At 43.5% G+C, this 27303-nt stretch overlaps 1 protein-coding gene across 2 annotated transcripts; it reads right to left on the reverse strand.

Moving 5' to 3' along the window:
* aplp1 (amyloid beta (A4) precursor-like protein 1) lies at positions 1-27195 on the reverse strand. Of its 2 annotated transcripts, none has more exons than XM_047332165.1 (17): positions 26925-27195; positions 10259-10438; positions 9212-9341; positions 7670-7782; positions 7030-7223; positions 6621-6934; positions 5366-5493; positions 4444-4518; positions 4181-4339; positions 3927-4055; positions 3474-3573; positions 3216-3383; positions 3031-3051; positions 2840-2898; positions 2607-2672; positions 2341-2484; positions 1-1023 (listed from the first exon to the last, which is right to left on the reverse strand). In XM_047332165.1, exons 1-17 carry the CDS (start codon positions 26988-26990, stop codon positions 925-927), a joined length of 2145 nt encoding a protein of 714 aa, XP_047188121.1. In that variant the 5' UTR covers positions 26991-27195; the 3' UTR covers positions 1-924. The 2 variants fall into 2 exon arrangements, with proteins under 2 accessions (XP_047188121.1, XP_047188119.1); XM_047332163.1 differs by having other exon boundaries at positions 1-1026; positions 26925-27194.
* Between the last annotated feature and the right edge of the window lie 108 nt (positions 27196-27303).

The raw sequence follows: 27303 nt of genomic DNA on the forward strand, positions 1-27303 counted from the left end.
AAAAAAAAAATTCACAAAGAACAGACAGTAAGTAATGGGTCTCTCATTTTTTTTTTTTTTATTATTACACTTTTAATTAGCTTGACCAGTTTTAAATTTCTCAGATTGCTTACAAATACAGTTATATTGTATATTGTATATTTTGCCAAATAATCAATAATATCGAGAGGAGATCCTCATAAGTCAAAAACATTGGGGGGGTTTTGTCCCACCAGCACACATTTTTTAACAACTAGTGTAGTCTTTTTTAAATCAAAGTCTAAATGTCTCACACATTCAAAGCAAACACCTCCACATCCTCGCTTAATGTCCATGTGTTAATATTAGAGGTATTGTCATGGAGGTAAGATTAGCTTGACAATTCGCTTGGTAATTGCCCTTTTATCTCTGAGTGGGTTTTAAATTGAAAATTACGCCATAGTTTAACGAGGGTGTCACTCGCACTCATCTACACAGACACGTTATATCTAACTGTGGTACAACTTGAACAAATAAGACTACTACTGAAAAATAAACACCATAAAGCATTATGCACCGTTCAATTTCAGTGTCTAGTGAGGAGCAATAGATCAAGTCATGCCACTAGGATGATTTTCCCGTCTATGATGTCAATGTTTTCAGGGTTATGAAATGTTGTGGCACCGCCAAAGGAAGGAACAATCCTCACGAGTCTAACCTGGAAAAGTGTTTAGATTACAATAGGTGATGTGAGTTTGTAGCATATCTCATTGTTCACATTCTGGTAGTGAGGATAAGTTGCTGTTGATCATTTACAATGGGTTTGGGATGTACCCCGATACTTATTCTGTTACTTTATGTTTGCAACACATCATAAATCCGTCAAAGGGAGTGTACCACTGTAACGAAGAGTGTGGGGGGGACAAAACAAGTGGTCAGGCATGACTTGTTGGCGGCCCCAGGGTCTCAGTTCATCTGTTCAAAGAATTTGTAGGTGGGGTTTTCATAGCCATGGTTTTGCATTTTGTTGAGCTGCCGCTCTTCTGGTGTCAGCATGGGGTCGACCTGCTGCGAGACACACAGGGGCTCAAATTATTACACAGCAAAGGCGGGTTCAAGAGCACGGACCACACTGTCAACTGCAGATGGCAATAAATTGTTTGTCTATTATCAACCGTATGACTTTAGCTTCGAGAACAGCTCTTCCCATGGCTTCCAGACCCTCAGGTCACTGTACACTCCAACGCTGTGTCACTGTACGATGTAAAGTGGGGAGTAATATAGTAAAGGAGTAAGAGAAACAAAGGATTGAGGATAGGATACAGATAACAGGAAAAACAAAGCATGCAGGGCAGGGGGGTGTTTATAGATGTATGACAGGATGATGTGTGGTCCAGCTCCTGAACTTCAGCTTAAATTATCTTGGAAAAAAACAAAAACATTACTAGCCATCATAGGGATGTCACCATAACATTTGGTTGTCGGAACTACAAAACCACAGCAAAAAACTGAAAACAACAGAGGCTGCTGCAAACTCAATGTGTGAACACACAAGCCTCAATATATAGTGTGTGAACAGTAAATTGACTAATAAGGAGACAGGCCAATGTCATTTAAAAAGTCAGCTTTGTATACGGACAGACTCAATTCAATTACGTTAGCCTACTGATGTTGTGAGCACCCGTTATATATAAACAACATCAATTAAGTCTTCGTTAACATCGTGTGTGGGGACAAATTCATTTTTCCTAAAGGATCATGGTGCGGACAAAAGAGTTTATAGTGAAGTGACAAATAATAATGAGCAGTAGATATTTTCATTTTCATAGATCAATCGAATTGTTTTCTTTGCATGTGTCCACTCTGGTTTGGACACTGAGCAGGAGCAGTAACTTCTCTGCTGGAAAACTGATCCTCGTGCTTTATGCCAAGCTGCTGTAAACTAACCGGCTACTGGCTGTAATAAGTCAAAGGTACAGAACAGCCATGAGAGCAGTATCAACCTTCATCTGCTTCTAACTCTCTTGGCATGACAGCACATGAGCATAATTGCCTGAATTGTCAAACCATCGGGTCACATCGGGTGGTTTGGACATGTTTTCCTAAATATAAATTTCGTATACTTTATAGTTTCGCTGACAATTAAGCACAATTCTTCAGACTGATACCCATCCGTCCAAGCAGCCACTAATTTCCACATCTATTAATGTTGTGAAATAGATGGAACCCAGTGAAGGCAGAAGATGAATCAAAAAACCTTTGTTGAGCTTTAGACAGTCTTAGTCTTTACAAAAGACAATAATGTAACATATACACAGTTGTTAAACCACAGGTCTGGTCCTTTAAGACTGCTTTAAGTGAAAGGCCTGTCTGGGGACGTACCTCTACGATGCCATGACTGATAGTACCATATGGCTTCCTGCGCACCAGCAGCAGGCTGATTACCATCACCATGGCTATTGCCACAGCCACCACCAGCAACCCCACCATGGCGCCACGGTTAAATGTCTCCAGGGCATCAGGTTGCTGTTGACAGAAGGGAAATGAAGAGTGGGACATTGAAGAAGGAAGACTTGTAGGGGCAGAATTAGCCGTGTGATTTTCGTTTGAATCCGAGTAATTTCTTTAAGCATATGTTCGTCCCTCACCAGTTCATCTCTTGCAATCTCAGGAGGCTTGTTGACTACCTGCTTGAGCTCTGCAGAGGTGTTGATCTACGCGTAGAGGCAATGCATACGAACGAAGGGAGTTATAGGGACACAAAGCCATTGAGAGATGACATGCATACACAAATAATATATGTCTATGTACAATCATTCTGTCTATTAAACATGGAAGAGTCTTTCTGAAATGTCACCAGCCAAAATGATCATCATCTTACCTTTTCTTCATACTCATAAGTTGGGCCTCTCTCAGATGTGGTATAATCATATTCATCAACTGCAGACATCATGGATGGAGTAAAAAAAAGCAAAAACACATTAAGCTGTGAGCAAAGTTTAAAAAAATAAATAAAACATTCAGTGTAAAGAGTAAAAACCTATGCTTTTAAGATACTGAATACCATCTTACCTTTCTTATTAGACTGTGGTTCTGTAGAGAGAAACAGGAGGATAAAGTATCATTAACACTGAAACCTGTGAGATTATTGTTTTACATGTCAGTTACACAATTGGGGCAGACTTAAAGATGTGGAATTTGAGTGTGTGTGTGTGTGTGTGTGTGTGTGTGTGTGTGTGTGTTATGTGGATTCGTACCAATGCGGGGAGGATAAGGCCTGTTCTGGAAGGCTCTCTCTTCTTCCTCCTCGTCATCCTTCTCCTCCTCACTCTCCGCTGGCAGGAGCTCCTCTGTCGTGCGAGTCTCAGAGAAGGAGGTGGTCATGAGCTCACTGATGTCTCCTCGTTCTGCCTTGACCAGTTCCTCTACAAGTGACGCAAAAACAAAACAAAAACATGAGTCATGTACATTGAAACCTCAAACTGATAAAATGATACAGTTACAGTTACACTTACGGATATCACTGTGCAGCTCCTCGGCCAAAGTAGGATCTTTGTACAGCAGTGCAAGGCTCTGGTTCATCCTCTCCTCAATCACATGGAGATGTGTGTATACCTGAAAAATATAAGAATCCTTCTAATTTTACCATGAAAGGGGAAAAAAAACAGCTATGAAGAGAGACGCACTGAATTGGCTCCTTCAATAAATCCAACATGAAAAATGACAGACTCTTTATGGAGTCTTGTGTCTAAAGCTGCCTCTTCTTTGAGTCAGCAAAGACTGGCTTTGATCTTAGTCTAATGAAATGAGAATTGGAAGCTGTTTCACTTCTCCGAGTTCAGTTTTCATTAACTTATCTGCAACACGTACTTATTCCTCAGCACACAATGTTCTCCACATTTTATGGTCAGCAGAAAGGAGCCTCTGATCCCAAAAGCACAGATGAGAAGCATTTCAGACACACACACCTGGAATTTCATCTGCTCGGCCTTCTGGGGGTCGACAGCTACAATATGCTGGTAGTGCCTGAGAGTGTGTCTGCGGTCCTTTTGCTCCGCGGCCATGTATCGCTTCAGAGCTTGCAGCACACGCTCCGGCTGGAAGACAAAGTTGAAGAAATGCCAGGCGCTCAGATAAAGGTTGTTGTTGTTGTTGTTTTACCGCAATTCATTAATGTCCTGTGTCTTTTTCTCCCCTCAGCTGTGCTCCACGATGCACTCACCTGAGGACGGTCAGACTGTACAGCTGTCAAGTAGTTCTCCAGAGCCAGGCGGCGGTTGTTGTTGAGAATTGCCTCGACTCTGGCGAGATGAGTCTCCACCAGCCTCTGCCTCTCTCCAGCGACCTGCTCCTCCAGTGTCTGCAGCACGGACTGGAAGTGCTGACGGACGAGAGGTGAGGGAGTGGATACAAGGATGATGTTCATTTTTTCCACAGGAGAATTCCACCAACAAAATAAAGCAGGGTGATCAAGGGTCCACTTACCTCATTCAGGGCCTGTCGCTCTGACTTTGGCAGATTCTTCGACTGGTTGTCTGCCTCTGCCCATTCCTTCATGATCTGAGGTATAGAAAGACACAGAATCATTCAGATACACGAGAAGGCAACACAGCGGCTTCTGGTTTCAGCCTCTTGGTTAAAGGACACATGAGATCTACACATTGAACTCGGTAAGAAAGTGAACAAGTGTAGTCCCCCAAAATACGAAATGTAACATGTTGACTGATATAAGGAATGCAATGTGTTGTATAAACACAATGCAGACACCATGGTTTGACTTACTGACTAGTTGTTTTCATTGTAGCATTTAAAAGCCAGTTTTAAACTAATAACTGACTGTGCATCTGTAAAAACATGGTGCCGAGCAAAAAAAGAGCTTTGAGTAAGACGCCTAGGCAGCAACATCGTATTTGTCGAGTGCAATTCCACAGCCAAGACACAAATCAAAAACAAAATCTTGAGGTTGTACAGAAGCTGTCTTGAGATTGTGAGCAAAGATATACACCCACATACATGCAAACATAGTCAGATGTGCAGCGTGATCGAGTCTGAACTTGCATCGTGTATGAAACTTTATGAAAATTTCAAATGTTGAGCAATATATGGTTGCAGCTCCGGTCTTGTGCTGCATTTTAATACTATATATATATATATATATATATATATAAATATATACTGTCCATGTTACCACCCAGTCCCAGTTTCACACCTCTTAGGGCGTATGTGGAATTTATTTATATCTTTTCTGTATCTTTATGCAGGTGAAACATGTACAGGCCAGAGCCCCTGTCTGAGAATTAGATCAGGGGCCGAGAGCAATGGAACAGCAGGTCTCCTCCTAAATGAATTGACTGACAAAAGTACAACTAATCAACTATTAACCTGTTCTTATCCCTGTGAAATTCACCTCATTGATGCGCTTCATCCTGCGCTCCTCCAAGTCTGTCTTGGCACGCAGGAAGTTGGCATGCTCAGTGTCATCCACTGGCTTCTCAAAATAAACATCAACGCCATCTGTGGGCCGGGGCGTAGTCACTGGATGGGAAAGACAGAAAACAGAGATCGTTGCTGTCGTGCATTGCGCAAGAGCCAGAGAGCACTCATCCTGTAATTAAAGGGACGGCCCCGGTCAAAACTCGACAGACCAAGCATTGAGAGAGTAGCAGGAAATAGGAAAAAAACTGAACATGCAACAATGGAAAACAACATCTGCTTCATCCTGGAGAGAATCTGGATGGGAGAAAAACGTTCTTGTATTCCTTTTTATTAAAAAAAACTTTTTAATAACTCCAACACAATTCATGGGAAACCCACATCATGTTGTGTAACACTCAAGATGAATCATTCCCCGGGGTTGTGGAGCTTCAAAAAAAAGAAGATCACTCAAAAAAGTACTGACAAAGTAGTGACATTTTGCTTTGATTAATCACTAATTTAAATGACTGCCAAAGCTCTTTCTTGTAAATTGAAAAAAATGAAACATTCAAATGCTGGTGGTGGATTATATTTGATCATGTAGTTGACAGATTAGTGGATTAGTTAAAGCGCATGGATTGCCACTTGTTTTAACTAAAATGTGCACTGTTACTTTTTTAGAAAGTCAAAAGACACAAATAAATGATAATCTGTTCCTGCAGTAACACCATAATATATAAAAAACATAACAACCTTTTGGGCTCTTGGTTTTCTTTGAAGTCCTTATGGACACTGTTTCCCTCACAGACACTGACCACTAACACAGTTTACTATTCTGAGTTTGTCCTTATTGAAGTTCATATGTAAAGTGGTCGGCTGCTCCATTTACTGTGCAGGCTAGAAGCCACACTGCTGACGCCTGCAGGTTGTTGTGACCTCGATTGTCCTGACACTTGCACGCAACAGAACAAAGTGGACAACCGGAGTACCGCTGTTGTATGTGTAGATACATCCATACAGGAGGTGTATTGGTGAGTACAGGGGATATGTTTTAACAAAACAACAACGCTATCTTCACGTTACAGGCAGATAAAGTGCAGCAGAGAGCACTGAGCACTACACAGCAGTGACAGCAGTCATTTAATCCCGTGACTGTGTTTTTGACCACCACTGCCACACATATTTTAGTATGTTTTTTTCCTCCAAAAACAATGGATAGATTAACAGGAAAGATTAGAGTCACTCACAGCTGTCACCCTTCATCAGAGGGGCCGAGGGGGTGGGTTTGTGGCTTTTCTCGTAGTAGAAAGAGTCCAGATAGTCAGATGTCTGGTAGGGACCGGAGTCAATGGGGAATTCATACTCTTCTGGATCTTTCACAGCTATTGCCTGCTCTTCCTCTTCCTCTTCCACTTCTTCCTCATCGACTACCTCCTCCTCCTCCTCCTCCTCTTCTTCTTCCTCCTCTTCTTCCACCACTTCATCGTCCTCCTCTTCCATATCGGCCTCGTCCACATCTGTGTCAGGAGAGGGGCTTGGGGTGGGGGCCATTACTTTGGTGCTGTGGAAAAGTGTAACAGTCATTACTCTGCAAACACATGATCGTTCACCCTGCAACGGCTCCATGTCGTCAAGCAGAGGATGTTAGCGTCTTACACAGAGTTAAGTTTTCCAGCGGTCTGGGATGTGAACGTCTGAGGACCAGCAGGGACGTCTCTCTCCTCTGGGTCACCTTTACCGCCGGAGCTCCCTCGGCCCGGGCAGCACACATACTCAACCCCCCGGAAATGGTCCCCACATGGCAGCAGCATCCCGTAGCTGTGAAGCTCCAGATTGTCAGCGGTGCATTCCTGAGAGGAAGACGTTCAGATCCACAAAGGTAAAAACACATTGTTATAATGTAAAATTTGGTTGAAATTAACATTTTAAAGTAAAAGGTAACTTTAAATAGTGTAACTTCTAAATATTACAAGAAATAGTTTTTTTTTCTCTTGGACAATAAATAGTTGACCAGATATGACATGAAGAAGTGTTGCATCTTGAACTTTTCCGCTCTAACAGACACCTCGGGTAGGCGTACAGACAAAGTATGACGTGATACACAACCCACCCTTTGACTTGTCAATAGTCTGCTATTGCTGTTAGGAATGACTGCACAAAAGATTTTGAATCTGAAACATGTGCGGAAAGTCAAATACAGATGACCCATCTGCTATAATCTGACTAAAAATGTATTTTCTTTACTTACAGTTTAATTTCTTCAGGAATGAAACTGCCATATCTCTGCCCCTCTCACCTCTTTAGCTATGTTGTGCCAGTACACGTAACTCTCGCAAGCATCCATCTGCTCCCGGTGGAGGAATCGGCATCGGTCAGGCACCAGCAGGGTCTCGCTCACGTATTCGCCCTCTGCAGCAAAGGCCAAAGAGAAGGTGAGGTCAGTTGTCAGGTGATGAACACAAAACATGAAACAGAAGTATGATAGTGAACCAGAACAGATAAATGTAGATAGGAAGCAGAAATTAGGTCTGACAGAAAGCAAATATGTGTTCAGAGAGAAGGCAGCTACAGTAGTAAGTCACAGACATGAAGTAAAATGTGCTTTGCTTATGACAGACACAATAAATGTAGATGACTACTTTGTTGTTACAATAAGCCACAGAGAAATAAATAACAGCTTTTATAGTCTCAGTTTCTAACTTCACTTTAATCCTGTTCCTCATGCAGCACTGTTATCGCTCTGTTCTTTAGGGCTCAAACATTCAGGGAAGGTTTCACCCCCACGACGGGCAGAACATTAGAAACCAAACAAGCTAGAGCCAGGTCTACAGCGCCGCTGCGTACGAATAAAAGGGCTCCAGAGTGACTCACTGTGCATCACTCATTCTTTCATTCACTCATCTATTGTTGGCTGACATTCACCTCTAGTGGCTGGTAGCAGGCATGGCCCTTCTGTGAACACCGTGGAGATGTACATGGTGCTTTGTATGTATTGAACTAAACACCCTGACTTAGTAACACAATAAGAAAGCCGTGGCACTGGGAGAGTTGCAGAGGGAGTGCTAGTATTGAGCATCAAAAATGAAATCACAGTAACGCCATGTGCGGTACTAAAAGAAAATGTATGCGAATGAGAAGTATCTTGTCAGCATATGCATTAGTGTCACAGGCCTGAACATGCTTTAACACAGAATCATGCTTTGTGTCAATCTTTACATTTCTTTTATATTTTATATTCACAAATGCATAACACATTCCTGTGTTATGAATATATCTCCACCAGTTGCCTTATGCATAGTTTAATTCTAACAAAAACTATTTTGTAAAAGTGGTGATCTGGCAGTGTTACACTTTGTCATTCGCTCATTTCACTTACTTTAGACATGATGATAGGTGGATTTTATTACCCTTGGATGGAGCGTTTCCACCTGTGTCAGGTCTTTGTCTGAGCTAAGCTAAGTAGCTTCACAGTTAACAGACAGACGTGAGAGTGGTATCAACTTTCTTATGTAAACCTCAGCAAAAAAAGCTTATGAGGGCATTTCTGTGATGTCAAACTATTTCAGAAGGGTGCCTAGTGGTCCAACATGAATGACTGCAATGTGCCTGGTTTGAGTCTGGCTCTCTCCCCATGTTTCCTTTCTGTTTCCTTTGTCGGATAATTCAAAAAAATATTTTAAAAAAACAGTCAATCTAGAAATATAAAAGACACTTTATCGTGCTTGTTTCTTCTCTCGATCGCAAGGTAAGAAACTTCTTTCTTCATAAGGGCACACAGGGAATCTCATCGTATGAATTCTTGTAATTGACCAATGGCGGTGAGGTGTGTTGTTCTTACCTAGGCAGCGGTAGGGCAGGACTATGAATGGATGTGTCTGGCAGTGTCCCCAACCTTTCTTACACCAGGCGTGGATGGTGACAGGTCTTTTTGACTCCTCTATATGGGAGATCGGAAGCGCTGGGTACATCTGGACGTACAGGCACATGCAGAGACGACAGAGACACAGAACAGATAGATGGATGGACAGAACAGAGGGATTGAAGACAGGAGGAGATGTGGATAGGGAAGAAATAGTTAGAGAAGAGGTTTGGGGGATTGGTTCGGGGGTGGTAAATGTGGCGGGATCAGGAAAAAACAGGAAGGGACCACAGTCAGTGGGGAGAGGACTAACAAGGGAAAGAGTCATGCAACATATTCTCGAACTGTTTATATGCAGCTGCGTGAGGCCATGAAGCCATGTTAGACACGGCATACAAAAGTTATAACTTCACATCTGACTACTTTCATTTAAAGTCCAGGTCAATAAATGACAAATTTAATGGCGTTGCATAGTGAGATATCAAGACAAAAAAATGTTTTTTTTGGGGGACTTTTTTGTGTGTAAAATCCATCACATAATGTGCATAATGTGCCAGCTGGTCTCATTCCATTCCATCCAGGTTCATGGCTGCTGTAGCAGTCATGTGTACTTTCAGGTGGCCCTTGGTTAGATTTAAAGATGCACTTTTAAATAGATTTTTCTGAAGAAGGAGTGTGTGGGGAGAATGTGTACTGCCTTACATCGTACAGCAGGAAAGTACACATATCAGGTAACAAGAGGAGGATAAGTGGATGGTGGTGAAATTGAAATGTTGTAATATTTCAACAGGCCACCATCTCTCTACTATATATGGTGAAATATATAGATTTAATAGGGCGGGCGTTAGACAAACCAAATTAGATCAAAATAATGTGAAATTTTTACATAATTCCCTTATGTTGTATTGATTTTCGTGCTACATTCTTCCACGATGTTGCCATTAAGATTCTGATTCTGATAATGCTGCTGTGAGTCGTATTGATCCACCCTGGCGTGATATCGCCTGGTGAAGTGCAGGGCCCTACCTCCTGACAATAGGACAGGATCTCACTGGGCTCTTTGACGCAGCCCTGTCGGCCCTGAGGATCCGGCTCCCACTTCCCGGTCTGCAAGTTCATGTGCAGGAGTTGACGGCCACAGAACATGGCAATCTGCGGCTCCGCCACCTGGGGGCCCGGCCCGTCCACCTCGGTCATGGCCAGAGCCTAGAGAGCATAGGCAGAGAGAGAGAGAGAGAGAGAAGAGGTGAAGAGAAGTCGATACAAACACAGTGGCAGATAATATTGTGTTTGAAGCTGATCCAGGTTGTGTAGACCACAGATAATTCCTAAATGCACTCCAGCACTATCCAGCATTAGGCCGAGAGTGTAAGCAAGCGCACAAGACCGAGAGTGAGTGGAAGATCGAAGCAGGGAGGCGAGGGTGTAGGGAGGAACAGGAAGCTAATGCACACTGCGAGCTTTGAGCGAATATTGGTATATCTAAAAATCAGGGAAGATCCATAGGATACTCCCTGTTGAAAAAACCGTGGAGTGAATGACAAAAAGAGCCAATACACATCTGACTTATTGACTAGTGGCCAGTTCTCCCTGTTTACAGACAATACTGAGAGCAGAGAAAAGCAAGAATGAACGTTGTTAAGGTGTACAGCAATAATATGCATGTAAATATTCTCTCCCTCCTCCTTCCCCTCCTCCAGCGTGCTTCTTGGATGTTGATATTGATCACGGGATATGTTGCCTCTGCCCGAGGAGGGCCCTGGGGACCCCACAAAGAGGAACACACAGCAGCCGGGGCTCGGAGTCAGGTGTTAATACAAGCTCATTGACCGACGGGCCACTTCACTACATTAACACACAGAACCGAGACAGAGAGAGCCCAGGGAGGAACAAAGGAGGGGAGGGGTGCGGCAGAGAGGGAAAAGCTCCATGAACAGCACGAACAAGGACTTCATCTACCTTAAAGGACAAAAGAGATTTTTATTTTGTATTTTTTTTCTTCCAGAAAACCTGACAGCAGTGAGCCCTCGAAAATCACGAGAAAGTGCAAAAGCATATCATGTTCCACGAGATGTCTGAGTCATCTCTGGTACAAAACAAATGAGCTGTTTATCAGAGACAATCGCACAGACTCCTGCAGGTCACATAGCTCAAGCAAGAGCATCATTTTACAGTAGTATTCATGGCAGAGAACATGCCATAATGTTTACCGTCCAACCCCCGACTCTCTTCAAAAAGGCATCCTTTATATCTCATATCCTTTCATCTGCGCTTGGCCGACAGAGAGATAGACCGACTGACGACAGACAAGATGAGCGACGCTGAGCCAATTAGAATGAAATTGCCCACAAGGAAGAAACTGCAGGGAAAAGAAATATGGGCGAGTGACGCCTGATCAAAGGGAAGCCCTTCTTTGGCCGACCGTAGCTCAAGTGTTTGAAGTCCTAATTAAAATTCATACAGAATAAAATAAATATATAAAACCCCTTTGAGTAACTGTACAATAAATAAAGTAAGCTCCAGGCAGTCTGTGCATTATAATTACGCTAAAAGGAGTGTGTGTTTCTGCATGTCTTTGCAGATTCCTTACAAATTACGGCTCTTTCATTACTGCTGACCATTTCCAAAAACAAACCGGAATTTAGATTTATGGATGGGTTTTTTCTCCGCCCAAGAGGCCAGGGTTTTTTTCTGTCCATTCTAATTTTGCTTGGATATCAATTAGCAGAGGCTTGCAAAGTAGCTTGAGACAAGTAATTCATCACGGTGAAGATCTACTTTTGCTCACGGGCCTTCGACATAATGGTCAGTTTTTCAGAGGACGTTTTTTTAAAGTCATCATTATGTGGTGACTGTAGACTAAAAATGGAATTACTCTCTCTGCTGTGAACTTAATTAATATTTCAAATGCTCCAATTTGACTTTTTTTTTCTTTTTCTGAATATTCATCCTTGTTTGTCTTCTGGGGTTTTTATGCTTTTTTGCAAAATAAATCTAAAGCTTCAGCTTGTCATCTCCCCTGTGATGGATTCCCAATCTCCGGGCAACGTTCCTGCCCCTGCAAGTTAAAGATCACCCACCCCACAACCAAACTAATGGAAAAATGTTGGATGTTGTATAATAACATTTCTGGCATAGAAATGGTTGGTTTGGGGATTTGTTAAGTTCACAGTCGATAAATGTTTTACCGTTAACTCTTTTATTTATAGCTTCACAGTACGAGATGTTGGATTCCTCGAGGAAAACAAACTGCTTGTGTTGGTTATTGACGGCGCTGAATTGGAGCTTTTTATTGGTTAAGTGTATTGTTGGATAGGCACAGGAAAACACTGCTGCGGCTGCGGAACAAGCTGCTGAGCTAATGTCTAAATAGATATATCTCTTTGACTCAGGGAAGGTCAGCGCCACAGAGAGAGAGAGAGAGTGAGAGAGAAAACTTCCGGATATTTGAGAAGATAACCTGGCAGCTCCCCTTGGTCAGGCTCTCTCATTCTGCCTGCTCTCCACTACTGCACTTGCAGAAAATCAATGCTGAGCGACTGCAACTGTATCGCCACGTTCCCCTCCAATCAATAGCAGTCCATCAGGAGCCCTGAGGTCCTAACCTCCAGCTTGGCAAGGCCACTCACCCAATCTTCAGCCTGATCTGGGACCAGATTAGATCTCCCTTTCGCGATAACCCCTAATAAGAAATAACCATTTCAAGGCGCACCCATCTATTGGTCTGTTCCTCTGTGGCAGCAGAAAACCTCCTGCATGTTTTTGACCCAGTTTGGAGAATAATCACTCTTTTGCAACACACTGGTTCCCACTACAGACAGCCACAGCGACAGCGTCATATAAACATCACTCAGGGCTGACGTCACATAGAGCCCGTCTGCTCCCCTGTGTGAACACCACACAGTCCCTTTGTATATGATTCATTATATTGTGTTTTTGTAACAATAGGAACTGTCATCTGTGTGCGTTAGTGCTTCTTATTCTGACCCAAAAATGCTGACAATTAGTTGCTGGATGGAAATGTTTTATTACAATGGTCTGTGGTATTTGACATTTGTAATTAAAACTTTTTAATTATTACTGAGCATTATTCAAAAACATGCTTTTAACTTGAAATGATGATTTGGAGTCTTTAGTGGACATATTCACTAAATTAAGACAACAGTCAACAGAGTCCCACATATCATGCCCTAGTGCTGATGAGGCTGAGCAGGCAGACAGGGCCCACAAGCCGGACAGCTCCCCACTGCAGAGGACGCTGCAACATTAATAACGACCTGGTGATATAAAGCCAGAGACAGAGAGACATCGATTGACTTTCTGCCTTTTCACCAGGTTCTTTGCCTCTGTTAACTCTCTTGATGTTCTGTTTTCCTCGGCTATTCACTGTATACTGACTGTGCTGCCTGACTCCATAGTCACGTGCACCTCCCCAGTCTCCATAGCAATAAGCATCACAAGGAAACAAAGTGATCCCACAGAGACACAAACTCACTGTGCACTGGACCAGAAGTTGTAGAACAGCTGCTGCAGACATAATAATAGTTTCATCGATGTCCCTCTAGTATTAATAATTATGCCTCAGTGTGGAGCATCAGAAATAAAAGCCTTTACAATTGATATGATCTTGCAACATAAATACTTCTGAGAGGCAGGGCTGGGTTTGGGACTGGGCAGTACATTTACATGTTCCTCCAGCATCTTCCTCCCTCCTCTAATTAAATTTTCAGCACCTGTTCCCCCATTATGTTGCAGGATGACTTCATCCTCTGTAATGATGTAATCTCCTGGCCCTGGCAGGCAAGCCAGAGCAGTCGGGGCGGAAGGGAGGAGCCCACCCGTCATTTGTTACCTTTTACATGTTGCTGCCAGACTTTACATTGGAGCAGAGCGCCAGAAATGCATCAGAGGCCTTGAGCAGATGCCAAGTCCTTTAGAGCTACAGTGCCGGGAGCCACACGTCGCGTTATGCATAGTCAAAATCATAGTGGGTGATACATATTTTAAATGTTTTGTCCATGTCAAATAAACTAAACTCAAATAAATTGAAATTAAATAAACATATGCATCTTAGTGCTATATATATATATATCTCAACTTAAACGTGAAGAGAGACTCTCTGGTCAGAGATACATCACAGGGACCTTGCTTGACACCCAATGATTAACTAGGGACATCATCATCCCTGAGGATCTCATCTCTTCTTAGCGATCTGGGGTATCCCATGTAAGCAAAATGCACCATTTGTGTAACCAAAGCGTCAAATATCACAAAGACAAAACAGCAACTGAATTCCTGAATCTGTGGTCTGGGTTTTGGATTTTTGCAGTTTTTATGTTGGCAGTACAATTTAAATCATTGTAGTTTATCTGCAGTGAACTCTATACTGTGCTAATTTATGGTGTGAAAAGCCTGGTTTGGTAGGATTGCTCCTAGTTAGTAAAACATTGTAGACTGGCAACTGTAGACTGACTAAATGGCCTCAACGATCCATAACCCATACACTTATGAAACATACTCGCACACACACACACCTGGGCATGTCTTTGTGTTTCTCCGCAGCACAGATGGCTGAATAGTGGGTGTCTTCTTCCTGCTCTCGGCGCTCTCTCTCCATTTTCTCCTCACTCTATTCCCTCCACCTCCTCTCAAGGCTGCTGCACCTCAGCCGCCCCATCCTTAATACCACTCCCGCCTCCCTCTCCCTCCCTGACAGCTTTCACACAATGCCCTGACACTCCGCTGTTGGGCCTCCCTCCCCAGGCCAGTGCTAAATGGCCAGATAGATTTGGGAGCATTCATCACTGTAATCATGTTGCTTAATTATTCATAGGCTCCATCCGGCCTCTTCCTGGTGTGGCGTGTAGTTATTAGAGAGTAGCAACATTAGTCTGCCAGACTCTTGTGATGCAGAGGGGACAAAGGAGGATGAAGCAGGTTAGCTCTGTACACTGACACTCATTATTATATATCTCTGACTAATGGCTAATTGAAGCCATTGATTTTATATTCAGCAGAGGGGCAGAGTGGAAAACATTGCACCATGCTTTATGTATTGTTCTATAGCTTCCTAGTTTACCGCGCATAGTTGTAAGGTTACCTATTGAATACTAACCTTAATATCTCGTTTTCATTCTCGGTAACCAGACGTTGTGATCACGACAGACCATTTGGTTGCAGAGATGTGCAAAGATCACAACCTCCTCTCTAAGTCAGGCTTCATCAGTCCAGATTACAGCGCTCCAGCCCCCAGCTGGGCACGCTGGGAGCAGATGGCCCCATAATCACCAGGGTTCATCTAGGTTTGAAACAGCAGCCAGAACCAGCTCCAAATGTTTGATTTCATTTCAAGTATAGCTTAAAATAGAGGACATGTCAGATGGCATCACTGCAAGAGTCTCCATATATGTGGAGGCTGGCAGTGCCAATCACTCTGTGACTGTGGTTATTTAGGAGTATGTTAACTCAACACAACCCCAGTTCGGCGTCACCTCTTCAAGGCTTTTAGCCTATAGCTTTTCAACAAGCACTCCACAGGCTGCTCCAGGGGAGAGTGCCTTCTTCTATAAAGGTCCCTGTCTCATCAGTGAATCACATGATCTTAGTTGGAAACAGACTTCCTGATGTATGATAGCACCACAGGAGAAGAGACTTTCCCAGCCGGGAATCAATACATATCATGTTCACACATATTCTGTTTCTCTATTTCTATTTTTATAACACACTGTTTATTTCACACACCTGCACTTTACTTCCACTATGCAGGCAATTCAACTATATTTCCTGTGAGATTTTTTTTTTCTTCAACATCCTGCCTTTCATCTTTTCATGACATAACTCGTCAAAAATGTCCAATACAATCAGAGAACAAAAACAGGAAACTCCCACAGAACTGATTTTATGCGTGGGTTTCCCACTTCTATGGAAAGGCGGTGTTGAGCAATATTTGGAATGAGGCAAGTGATTGTGATACTTGTGTTGCGTCAAGTAGGCTGTACTCATATGCACGTAAGCCTCTCTATTCCACCCACACTTCAAAAAAAAAATTCTCTTCTGCGTCACCCACCATGATGTCGCCAAACTGTGCCTGTTTTCTCCCCGGACATACACACAAACACAAAGCGTGGTTGGTCATTTTCACAATCCTCTCGATGCGACCACCTCCTGCAGATATGTGGGAGACAGACAACTGTGTAGTAATGTTTCGTGAAATCCATTGAGGAAAAACAAAGAGTCTGTAAACAGTAGAGACCCAACTAGACCCAGTCTCTTCAGCACAGCCAAATGAAATGATTTCACCTTCGGGGAAAATTGTTGATGAGTTTCTGCTGTTGCGTAACACTGCTGAACCTCCTTCACAGTTAAGCAACGCAGCATGGGAATGCCAGCATTTTAATGCCAGCCACTGTGAGCCTGCAGATGTGATTTCAAGCTGAAGAGCTGCAGTACCTCAGGGGATTGAAGGAATCAACGGCTTAGCAGAGATTTGAGCACTGCAGGTCCATCTGAAACATCCTGATGTCAACACAATTGCCACTGAATCAGGGATTTTCCGCAGGCAGATTGAGAGTGACACAATGCAAACAAGCTCTCCAAATCTGTATTTATACGGTAAACACATTCAAAAGGCTCGAGTCACATCTGGGACTGAGAGGTTCAAATTTCTATTACCGAGTGCATTTTGTGCATTGACACCAATAAAATGTACGACACACTTGGTCAATTATTTTCTAAAGGTTACTGCTGCATTTCCTCCCACATATTTCAAAACGTTTTGGTTCTGATAAGCAAACATTAAATCATCATTACCCTGAGATCACAACAAGACCAGTGTTGAATAAACCCCCCTCCAAAATGTTAAGGACTGGCTTTGAGCTGGATTTCGGAAATGGGTAAATCCACCCTGGAGCCAAATCCTTAATATAACTCTATAACTAGGATTATGAAACAGCATCATTTTCAATTTGAGATTGTGAGTACATGATACCTCGGTTTACGAGTCGAGCGAGTTGTCGGACGAGTATGTTTTTTATGGGGAGACAACACTGGAGGCCTTAAAGCAACAACATAGTGCCTTTGAGCATGTTTTAGGTAGATTAAAGCCCTAATGAGGGCATGTTTAGGTTTAAACTTTGTAGTAATTGATCTACAGACTGTCTTTCTATAGCCGCACTGACAAACAGCAGACTACCAGCGTCTTCTTGCCTTATCTCACACTCGGGGCCTTCGCTGCCTCTCAGGTTTTCACTCTGCCTTTGATGCTGTTGTTTTTGCAGCCGATCTGCACTAAAGTGTTTCATTCCAGGTATCCTCCTTTGGATCCACGTCATCTCTCTTGCAATTCAGCGTTTACCTTGATCATGACACAACTATGAAAACACATTAAATGGTTTGGAACTGAAATCTCCACATTTTTGAATATCTGTCAAATTAAGTATGATTCCTTTGGGACATGGACGCTTTTCATACATATAACTTATGTCTCGATGCGCTCTGCAGTTTGTCTCGGTTGTATGAGTATTCTATATGTTGGTGGATGACTGTGATTATTCGCTTCTTTAAATTCAAATTGCAGCAAGGATAATAAAATCAAATAAATAAATCGGTGCGGAGCTGAATTTACTGAGTATATGTACAGTATATTATAATGGCAGAGCAATATAACAAGTAGAGCCTTTCAGGAGGATGTGGTGACAGAGGAGGTAGAGAATGGAGAGGGCATGGGAGCTAAAACATTCATACATCGTTTTCCTTCTGCCTCTTATTTATGCACATATACAATTCTGATCACACTGTGCCCCTGGGAGCCTGTCTAGCAGATGCATCTTATGGAAATTAAGCTTTGAGGTTATATTTGAGGCATAGTGGTGTGTGGTTGTGTGTTATTATTATGTATTTGTGGTGGTGGGCAGTAAGGAGAAGGTTAAAAGCAATAACAGACCCTTTTATTAGTGGCAGGGACCCCAGCGTACCACACAAAATACATTATACCACATCATGTACAATGGTGTGTATATAACATTTAGCTCAATTTCACAACATGTTAGTTCATTGCTTTTATTCAGAGGCATGTGGTGTCACCGCGGCGTGAACAAACTGGTCTTTAACTACCAGTGAGAGTTCAGAGAGTACACCATCACTCATGTGAGAGTCCAGTGTGACTACTCTGACCCTTCTGGACACCGTTTATTGAGGGAATAACCTTTTCCAGGTCTCTCAGGGAGCACGCCGCCCTGCACAGCATATTTTGGCCTATTTGTGGTAATGAGGTGCTCCGTTAATCACCAGCGGGATAAAGAGCTAACGCCGGCTCCGCTGGGACCTGCTTGCCACTTGTTCAAAGCAAAGACAAACAAGGGTCTGCTAAAGGCAGACTTGATGAAGCAGCGTGCAGCACAGCTGGTGATGCTCTTCCACGTTTGACGTACATCGGCGTCCTCTCACTTGCCGTCCTCTTCATCTGCCTCTCTTGTTCCCATCAAACCCGTAAACACATTTTTTTTTTAAAGCCCTCTCCTCTACCCTCTCCCTCTCAGCATCCCTTGGCCACTAAGGGGGGTTGCCATGGTAACACCACCCACAGGAGCCGGCTACCTTCCCTGTTACCGTAGCAACTGGCTCCCTACAGAATTTTAAGCAAGTCTCTCTCTCTCGCGTGCTCGTTATCAGTCTGTCTCTCACGCTTTCTTTCTCAGACGAAAGAGTCCCCATATGTTTGGTTCGACTTTGTGTCCTCGGCAGGTCACTGAACGCTGGCTCGATGGTTGGTTAGCTTTCCTTATCACTGCCTGTTGGTTGTTTACACGGAACTTAAAATTTCTTTGCAGCTCTGGGCCCTGCCGATTTGGGCCAATTGTATCTGGTTTACGTTTTTGAATACGAAAAAACTACTTTCTCTTCAGAGAGATCAAAACCTACCCAAACCTGTTTTCCCTATAGTGTTGAACAATATTTCCGCCATGCTAATAATGTCTGATTACAAATATAACACCGTGAACAACAACTGAATAATAATTTCACCCAAATACAAACAACAGCAGCAACAACATCTGAACTTCAGCCAGCAGGAGTACTTGTACCTCATAGAGACAGTAATATGATTAGACCTAAATTAAATTAAATACAATATCATTATAGTTTAAATAACCGGTTAGCAAATTGACAAAAACTATTCTGATAATCAGGTGATAATAAAAGCAAAGATTTGCCACTTTATATATATATATATATATATATATATATATATATATATAATTGAGATTAGCATGTTTCTCTAATAGATTATTCAATGAACAATTGATTGATTAAGAAAACGATTGTTCTTAGTCATGGCTGAATATAATATAATATAATCTTTTTAAATATCTAACTCTTGCTCACTTGCTGCCTTTGGTTAATCTCAGTGTGGTGAATCAGAAATGAACTTCATGATTCGTCACATGTCTCTGATTCCTCTGCTCCAGGGTCCCACTAACTGCATGTTACCACACAAAGGATTATCACACAATGATTATTTAAATTTTACCTTCACTTACTTGGCCCCACCAACTCTGTGTCCCTACAAAAATGATACTTCTATTACAGAAGGAGTGCATGAAAAATCTCTTCAGTAGTAAGAAGCTGCAACTGCTGTTCTATCTAGTGTTTTATCGTTTCTCCAAGTGTGTGTATGCACTTCATTCAACACAAGAACTAGAAATTTCCAGTAGCGCTGGAAAGCACAGTTTAACAAGGCCACCGTGATCATGTCAGGCAGACATGTCCTGTCTTGCTTTAGCCCTCTCAATGTTATTTCAGATGGGGCCTCTGTTGAGATAATGTATGCAGTGCAGTGTTACCTCCTTTCATTCGGCCATAGAGTCTCCACAGACTGCCACTGAGGGAAAATGGTTTAATCATAGAGACAATCGGTAAAAAAAACTGGGACCTCCATTTGTGCTTTGTACTTTTCTTTTTCAAAACCATAGCTAGAGTCATGTGAAGTACCCAATCTGTCAGCCGAGCTTGGGTGAGCCGAGCTGTTAACTGGCACAGCTTGGCCTTGGCGGGCAAAATGACCCTGAGCTGAGAGAAGGAAATGAAATGCTACTTGTGTCTCCCCATCATGGCTGAAAGTTATTGTTGATGATTAACAGAAGCCACAGCAGCACCTGAGTCTCTCTATCGTCTATAACAGACCAGTTCTACATAGTAGTGACGGGCCCATTGATTGGGCCTATATATGAGCTTTTTAGATAATTGCCAAGAAACAAAAAAATGTCTGCAGACACATCTGCAAAAAGTTTTTGGGATTACTTGTTGACAGATACGGAATCGTACGCCTTGCTTTCTAAATCAGCAGCAGCCGTTAAAAGCATATGGGTTAACTACTTCTTTACAGTAAGCATGCCGTCTGTGTATGTACTGTATAAAACGTAGACAGAGTCAGCTGCAGGCTTCCTTTGGAGAATCTATACTGGGGTTGCTGAATACTGAGCATCGAGTCAAATGCTGTGGGAACATTTTGTCTCAGGGGTGTTTGACTCCTTCGCTGGGAATGTTCCCTCTTCTGCATTGAGCTCCACCCAAAGACACTGTAACACTGGCAAATAAATAACGGCAGGCCACGATTTGGTTGCGATACTCATTGATGCTTATTGCATAATTTATCTAATGTCAAAATCCCAACTGACTGTCTAATATTCCATATCAAGCTAACTTCACTGCTGTCACACACACCTCACGACTGAATGTAACAAGTTCTCACAAGCCATCTGCAGGCTGTCACAAAGCACTCATGATGTCATTATTGAGGGAAAATGTGAACAACTACTACAACTGCTAACAACAACACAAATACCACAAAAGTAATCTGGCTTTTTATATTAGTAGAATACTGATTACAGAGAAAAATGTAACATTTGTTTAAGTGCATTAGTGACTTGTAGTGATTAACAGAGAGCCAGATGACACAAATACAGAGAGGCAGTGTGAGATCTCTGAAAATATCAGAAATGAAGGAAAAGGCAGAAGCAGCAAAGTGCATAAAAATAAAAATAAAAAATAAAAACGAAGGGTGAGTTCAGAGTATAAATTATTCAAGCACAATCAAAGTATAAAGAGGGAAAGTGAAAAGATGTCACTGCACGGCCAATGAGCTGCTGAGGCAGATGGAGGAGCAGTGTCTGGGAGAGTGGGTGGAGGGGGGTGGCTGGAGGAGAACAGAAGAGGCTGGTGGAGAAAAAGGGAGGGGGGGGGGGGGGTTCGTCGAAGAGACAGGCGTGGGGATTTTCTTTTGTGTTCTCCAGAGTGAGCCCTGGGGGGCGACCTGCAGGGCGGAGGGTGGGGCGGGTGGCTGGAGAAGCAGGTAGCACGAAGACAGAGGGCTGGCGTCGGAGCGCTGAGAGGGTGCGTGACAAGTGCCAAAGCCCCGTCAACGAGCGAGAGCCCAGACCTTTCCACCGCCTTCAATAATTGATGCAGCTTCTGCAGCGTGCCGTCTTTATGAAGCAGCAAGAACGCATTTGTACTTCGGCGTGATCCGTCAGTGTAACTGTTTAATTCCGTGTATCTGACGGGGTTTCGGTCCATCGCTGCCGCTGCTGTACCTTTGTTACATTTGGATTAATGTCATAGAAGTATATATTTTTTTCCTCCCCTTCTGCTGGAAATGTGTGTTTTGCAGCCATTGCTAAACAAAAGACGGTAAAGCAAGAACAAACTGCCACAAAGCACCTCCATTTCCCTCTATAACAGCTTCCCATCTCCATATGTTCTTCTATAGATATCAATTGTGGCCTGATCAGTCTCAGTGCACCCAACAACCCACAGTCTCTCAAACCAAGCAGCCAAGGCCGTTAAGGAAATTAGATTTTGCAGTCCTGCATTCGTACGACTCAGTGCTCCGCTGTGGCCAAAGGGCTTCTCTTGCCTCTGCCGCCTCCCCGTCTCATTTTAAGGCCACCTGTGAATACATGTACATGACAGAGATGGATCTCTCTGCTCCATTATCATGCACCCCACCATGCAACACCACATAGCATTCTACATGTACTATACATCACTTACACTCTCCCTCCTTCGCCCTCATGCGCCCCGTTTTTCAAATCATCCACTGTGCCAGGGCAACATCCCCCCCCTTCCTGTCCCGTTCTCTCTCTCCACCAGCACTCAATCTCTTTCACTACCCTGTCTTATTCCTCCCGGACACGCAGCACAGTGTTATCACCACACTGCAGATGTCTTTTCGAGGGGAGCTCCTCGGAAACATCTCAAAGGCAGGACTAAACATCTGGCGTTCAAACTTTTCCCGTGCAAATCCAACCCATTAGGCTTAGTGAGGCCTGAAGACCTTGTGCTGCAGTGATATCTCTGTTCTGCAAGACCCCGGAGATGAGCCAGAACTGGATGTGATCAGGACGGCCCTGCTAGCTGCTCAATCCCCCTGGGTCCGTGGTTCCAGGGGTAAAATATGGAGCGAAACGAAGCTGAATGAATATGATTTATGAAGAGGAAATTAACAAACAAGTGTTTGTCGATGCTATCGTGCTGACCTTTGTTTAAACATGGATCCTGCTTCCGCTGTCATTGTTAATGACTGATTAGAAATCACATTTGAATCTGCACATACTCAAGATATGAAATTACCTCATGAATCCACATGTATGTTATATATGACATCCACTGAGTGGATGATGAAAGGTAAGGCAATCTTTGCAAACCTTGAAGCCGTTTTAATCTAAATACTTTCGCTGGAACCTAGACATAGCAGAGCAGTCAGGGAAGCCAGGACTTAACTAATCAAATCTAGTGCATCGGTTTATGCATGACAGGCAATAGAGAGGACATGAAGTGATGAGCCTTGCAAGCTTATTAAACTCTGATTTGGGAATCACTCCCTTTCCAACAGAGACCAACATTGCAAACATTTCATAAATGAGGGAATCAGAGGACGAGATTGAGTAATCTACACTAGTGCTTTAGCAGTGATTTCCTGAATCTACAGGGAGGACAACATTCAAAAGTGTAATTAAAATCAATCAATTTTGAAAAATAAATAAAATGAAAAAATACAAAATAAAGCTGGATGAACTGTGAGTCTGGAGATACACCGACGATGAAAATGAACCCCTGCACAAAGCTTCGATGTTGTCGATTGGCCCAAAGGGTTCATCAATGTCGTTCATTAGTTGGTCACCTCAACAGCTCAATTGCTAAGACACATTTCCAATGCTCCTTTCCTTTTAGTACAGTGTTGCTCTGGTTTCACAATGACTCTGCAGGAATTAATCCAGGCCCTTCCAATGTGTGTGCGCTGTGTGTGTGTGCTGCGTTTCAAACACTTGGAAAGGAAGCCAGACACAGAGAACAGGGAGGAAAAAACTTGTGATACAATAAAACAGTACATTTTATGCCCACTGGCACACAGATATAGTAGAGAACAGCAAGCACACGGGAATCCATTAGTGGAACCTGATTATCTCTTGGCTCTAAAATTAATTAAGTGAGTGTAGGGCAGTGTGTCTGTGTGTGTGTGTGTGTGTGTGTGTGAGAGAGACTGTGTGTGTGTGTGTGTGTGTGTGTGTGTGTGTGTGTGTGTGTGTGTGTGTGTGTGAGAGAGACTGTGTGTGGGCAGATGGGGGTGGGAGGTGCATGAATCTGTGTGGCTGTATTCCAGCACACGGCCTGAAATTAATGTTGGCGACTTCATGACTCCCTATTTTTATTTAATCTTCGGCCACGCTGAAACCAGCTTCGCGTCCTTATGCTCTTTCCTCTCCCGTTCTCTCCCTGTTTCCTCCCTTTATGCTCTATGTTTTCTCAGGCCTTGGGTGTTTCCTGAGATCTGTATGTACAGTAGATGCAATAGCTTTGTTGTCTGAGTCGGCCACTGGTGTTGCTCTGCAGCCTCCCCGGGTCAGATTGCTCTGGTTCATACGGAAGCCGTTCATCTTAAAAAAATACAGAGCTGGTCGAGTGAAGCTGTGCATACCTGCATTTTTAAGTGAAATCACTGTGGGGATTAGTTTCTTCTATCACATTTTCCCGAGTGGAGGTTTTGTTGTTGGAAAAACTGAGCTCACTGCAGTCTGACGTTATGTTTTGCTAACGTGCGAGTATTCACAATATCAACGTGATTTCCTAATTTCAGTGACCTGAAGGAATAGGTGTCGTAACGACAGACACTGCGGATAATATAAATATGTCAACCGTCAGAACCATCTCCACAGTAGCAGCTGCTTCTTTAATATCGCTGGCTGTCTTAAACCATTGAAATCAAAAGCAAGGGCCGCTAGGTTACAATATTAGATTGATCTATTTTTGTTATTAAAACAATTTCCATCAATGTGAGGTTAGATAGATTATTCAATTTCCCTGAACAGCCCTGCTCACTCATGTGCAACAACAACCTACTACAGCTAAATATGTTCAGGGGACAGCTAACATGGAATATGGGTTATGGCAAAACCCATTCAAATCTTCAAATGACTATAACTATCACAGCATACTGTCATATCACTTATACCCACCTCTATATCAATATATTTGTCAAGAATCGTTGCCATTTACTATGATGTGTTATTATCCACTCCTTTATTAAATGTTAAAGAACTAATGTTACCCAGATAAAGGCTACAGAAACACATTTTATTAAAGTTACTTTCTTCTACTCCCCTTGAAGCTACACTATGCAAGTCGTCCTTGAAAGTGCGTGTTTGTGTCGTCTTTCAGTGGACGACCCTTTTGTGTCAGGATGACAACTGTACAGTGCGTCAGTTACTAAAGCTTAATGCGTTGAGTGCCGTGAAAGGTAAGTGCTGGATTGCAGCTGAGATACCTGGGTAGACAGGCGTGGACTTGACATATGTGACAGCCTGGCAACAGGCTGTCACATATGTTGCTGCTGTCTATCACAGCAGCAACACAATATGATGCTGAATTTGCATTTCATCATATAAGAAACATGATTGTGGCTCCTATAATCCAGAGCATTGTATGACAATTTAATTTTACCGGCGTGATTAAACTCTCAGAAATGATTCCAATGTGCCAACGATATTAAATATTACGCAGTAAAAGAGAGATCAAACCAATTTTGCCCAATTCACACATTTCAATTGAAAGGGCGCTGAGTAAATTAAGGGAAGCTGACAGTTTCATTAGGACTAATACCACAGAGTAATCCAGCCAGCCAACCCTCTCACTGTGTAATCTTCAGTGTAAACCTTCATGTGCAGGTCTCCTTGTATGAAGCTAAAGCCTGTTTCTCAGCATAGCGGTAATCCCGCTAAGGCTCTTAGAGAAGTGAAATTATTTCAGAATGAAACGAGAGAGGCTTTATGACAGTTACAGACTCACTGTGGAAGATGGCTAATAAATAAACATCTCACAAATCCTCTTAGGGACTCGGAGGAGTGTGCACCAACAGGCAAGGTGCCCCCCCCCCCTGTACTTTATCTCAGATATCAGGAGCAGGTTGTTTTTTTTTCGCTCTCTCCATCTCCAGGTGGAAAAGTGCGTTTGACCTGAACCACAGCTCCAGCTGGGACATCATGACTCATCCTCCGCCCCCCCCTCCTCTCTTCCTCATCTCCTCTCCACATTCACACACACCTCCAACACCACCCTGCTGCTACGCACAAGTGCACACATGCTCCAACCTGAATTCCTTGCCACAGTTGTATTGCAAGCGGGAGGCGGCGGGCGACCGGGGAGTTATTGAGAAATAAAGGTTGAGTCTCTCGAGCCGTGGGCCTGCTGTAGGTGGCGATGAGGGGGGGGGCAGGTGGGCCCACCCATCTGTCTCTGCACCAGAGACTTTCACAATCTCCCCTCGAGTTAATGATGAAGACAGACACCAATAGGATGACTCCACATCTCTCATTAGTTGACCCTGTATCATGCTCCCACTCTCTGTGTCCAATGATATACCAAAGTCATCCCCTGCTGGTGCTTCGCATGCATTTATCAAAAGAAGATCACACAGCATCCGTGCACCACAGTGCACAGATTCTCAACGTCCCATTATGAAATTCAGTTTGTGTCCGGTGTGTTCTGTCATGAAGACCAAATGTGGCACGGAGCAGCGACTGAATATGCATGACTCCATCCTGCTCGAGAGCTGCATCACTCCACTGAAGGAGGGATGCGAGCCGGTTCTCCTCCTCTCCCGAGGCCAGATGGGACGAGGAGAGGCAGGATTTGATCTCCACGGATGCAAAGGCCCTTGAACAACATGCATCATGTCAGATGCAGGGCCGGGCCTGGCGCACGAGCCCACAACCTAATCCACACATTTACGAAGCCTTTCCCCCCCCCCCCCCCCCCATGTCATGACTCTGAGCTGTACCACGCATATGTTATTGCCGCATGTGCATTTCAAATCCTTTCGCCATCACGGCTTCTTTCTTCTTTTTTTTCCCTGTTCTCGATGGGGGTTGTGAGTCACTCCTCTTGTTGACACAGGACGGTGCTCCAGGATGCCTTTGGCAAATCAAACCTGCCCCATGGATGAGGATGCGTGTCAGCAATATGGAGATATGGATCCACTGTGTGCGTGGCGTGTATAATGTCGACATGATCACAAAATATAGATCAATACAGCATGTTTTGTCCCAGAAGTCATATCGACCACCAGGGAAAGAAAGAAACAACAACAACAAAAATGGAATGCGCCATGGTTACAAATGATTCAGCTGGTTCGTGATCTCACCTCGACGTCCCCCGACGCGCAGTAGGACAATACGGCCATCAGCACGGGTAATGCGGTACGTCCCATTTCTCTCGCCTTCTTTTGTCTCTTTTTGTGACGAAGTTGCTATGAGAGGATCAGTGACGCCAACATGCGCTTGTCTGGTTACATCGGCTGAGGGGATGGACGCTGCGCTCCTCGGCCCCGTCGCTGCGATACGTCTCCTGCGTCTGCGTCCTGCTCGCTCCTGCCGACTGGAATTTTGATGTGGATGAAGCCCGACAGAGAACCAAGCCCAGTTCCTGCGGCTGTTCCTCGGCGGCTTCGCGGCTCTCGCCTTAGCGTGGAGCGACATCTGGTGGCGACCCGGTGCTGATGCAGCCGCAGTCGGGGTCGATCG

Source organism: Scophthalmus maximus, chromosome 1 (assembly GCF_022379125.1).
Source record: "Scophthalmus maximus strain ysfricsl-2021 chromosome 1, ASM2237912v1, whole genome shotgun sequence".
In the NCBI taxonomy this organism is placed as follows: domain Eukaryota; kingdom Metazoa; phylum Chordata; class Actinopteri; order Pleuronectiformes; family Scophthalmidae; genus Scophthalmus; species Scophthalmus maximus.

What these genes read in the sequence shown, in the direction of transcription:
- aplp1 (XM_047332163.1), bottom strand. Translation starts at nt 26,990, where the DNA reads ATGGGACGTACCGCATTACCCGTGCTGATGGCCGTATTGTCCTACTGC. An exon ending in CCTGCCCTACCGCTGCCTAG is followed by an intron (nt 7,783 to 9,211) that starts GTAAGAACAACA and finishes CCTTTGCTGCAG; the next exon opens with AGGGCGAATACGTGAGCGAG. An exon ending in CTTATGAGTATGAAGAAAAG is followed by an intron (nt 2,673 to 2,839) that starts GTAAGATGATGA and finishes CTCTACGCGTAG; the next exon opens with ATCAACACCTCTGCAGAGCT.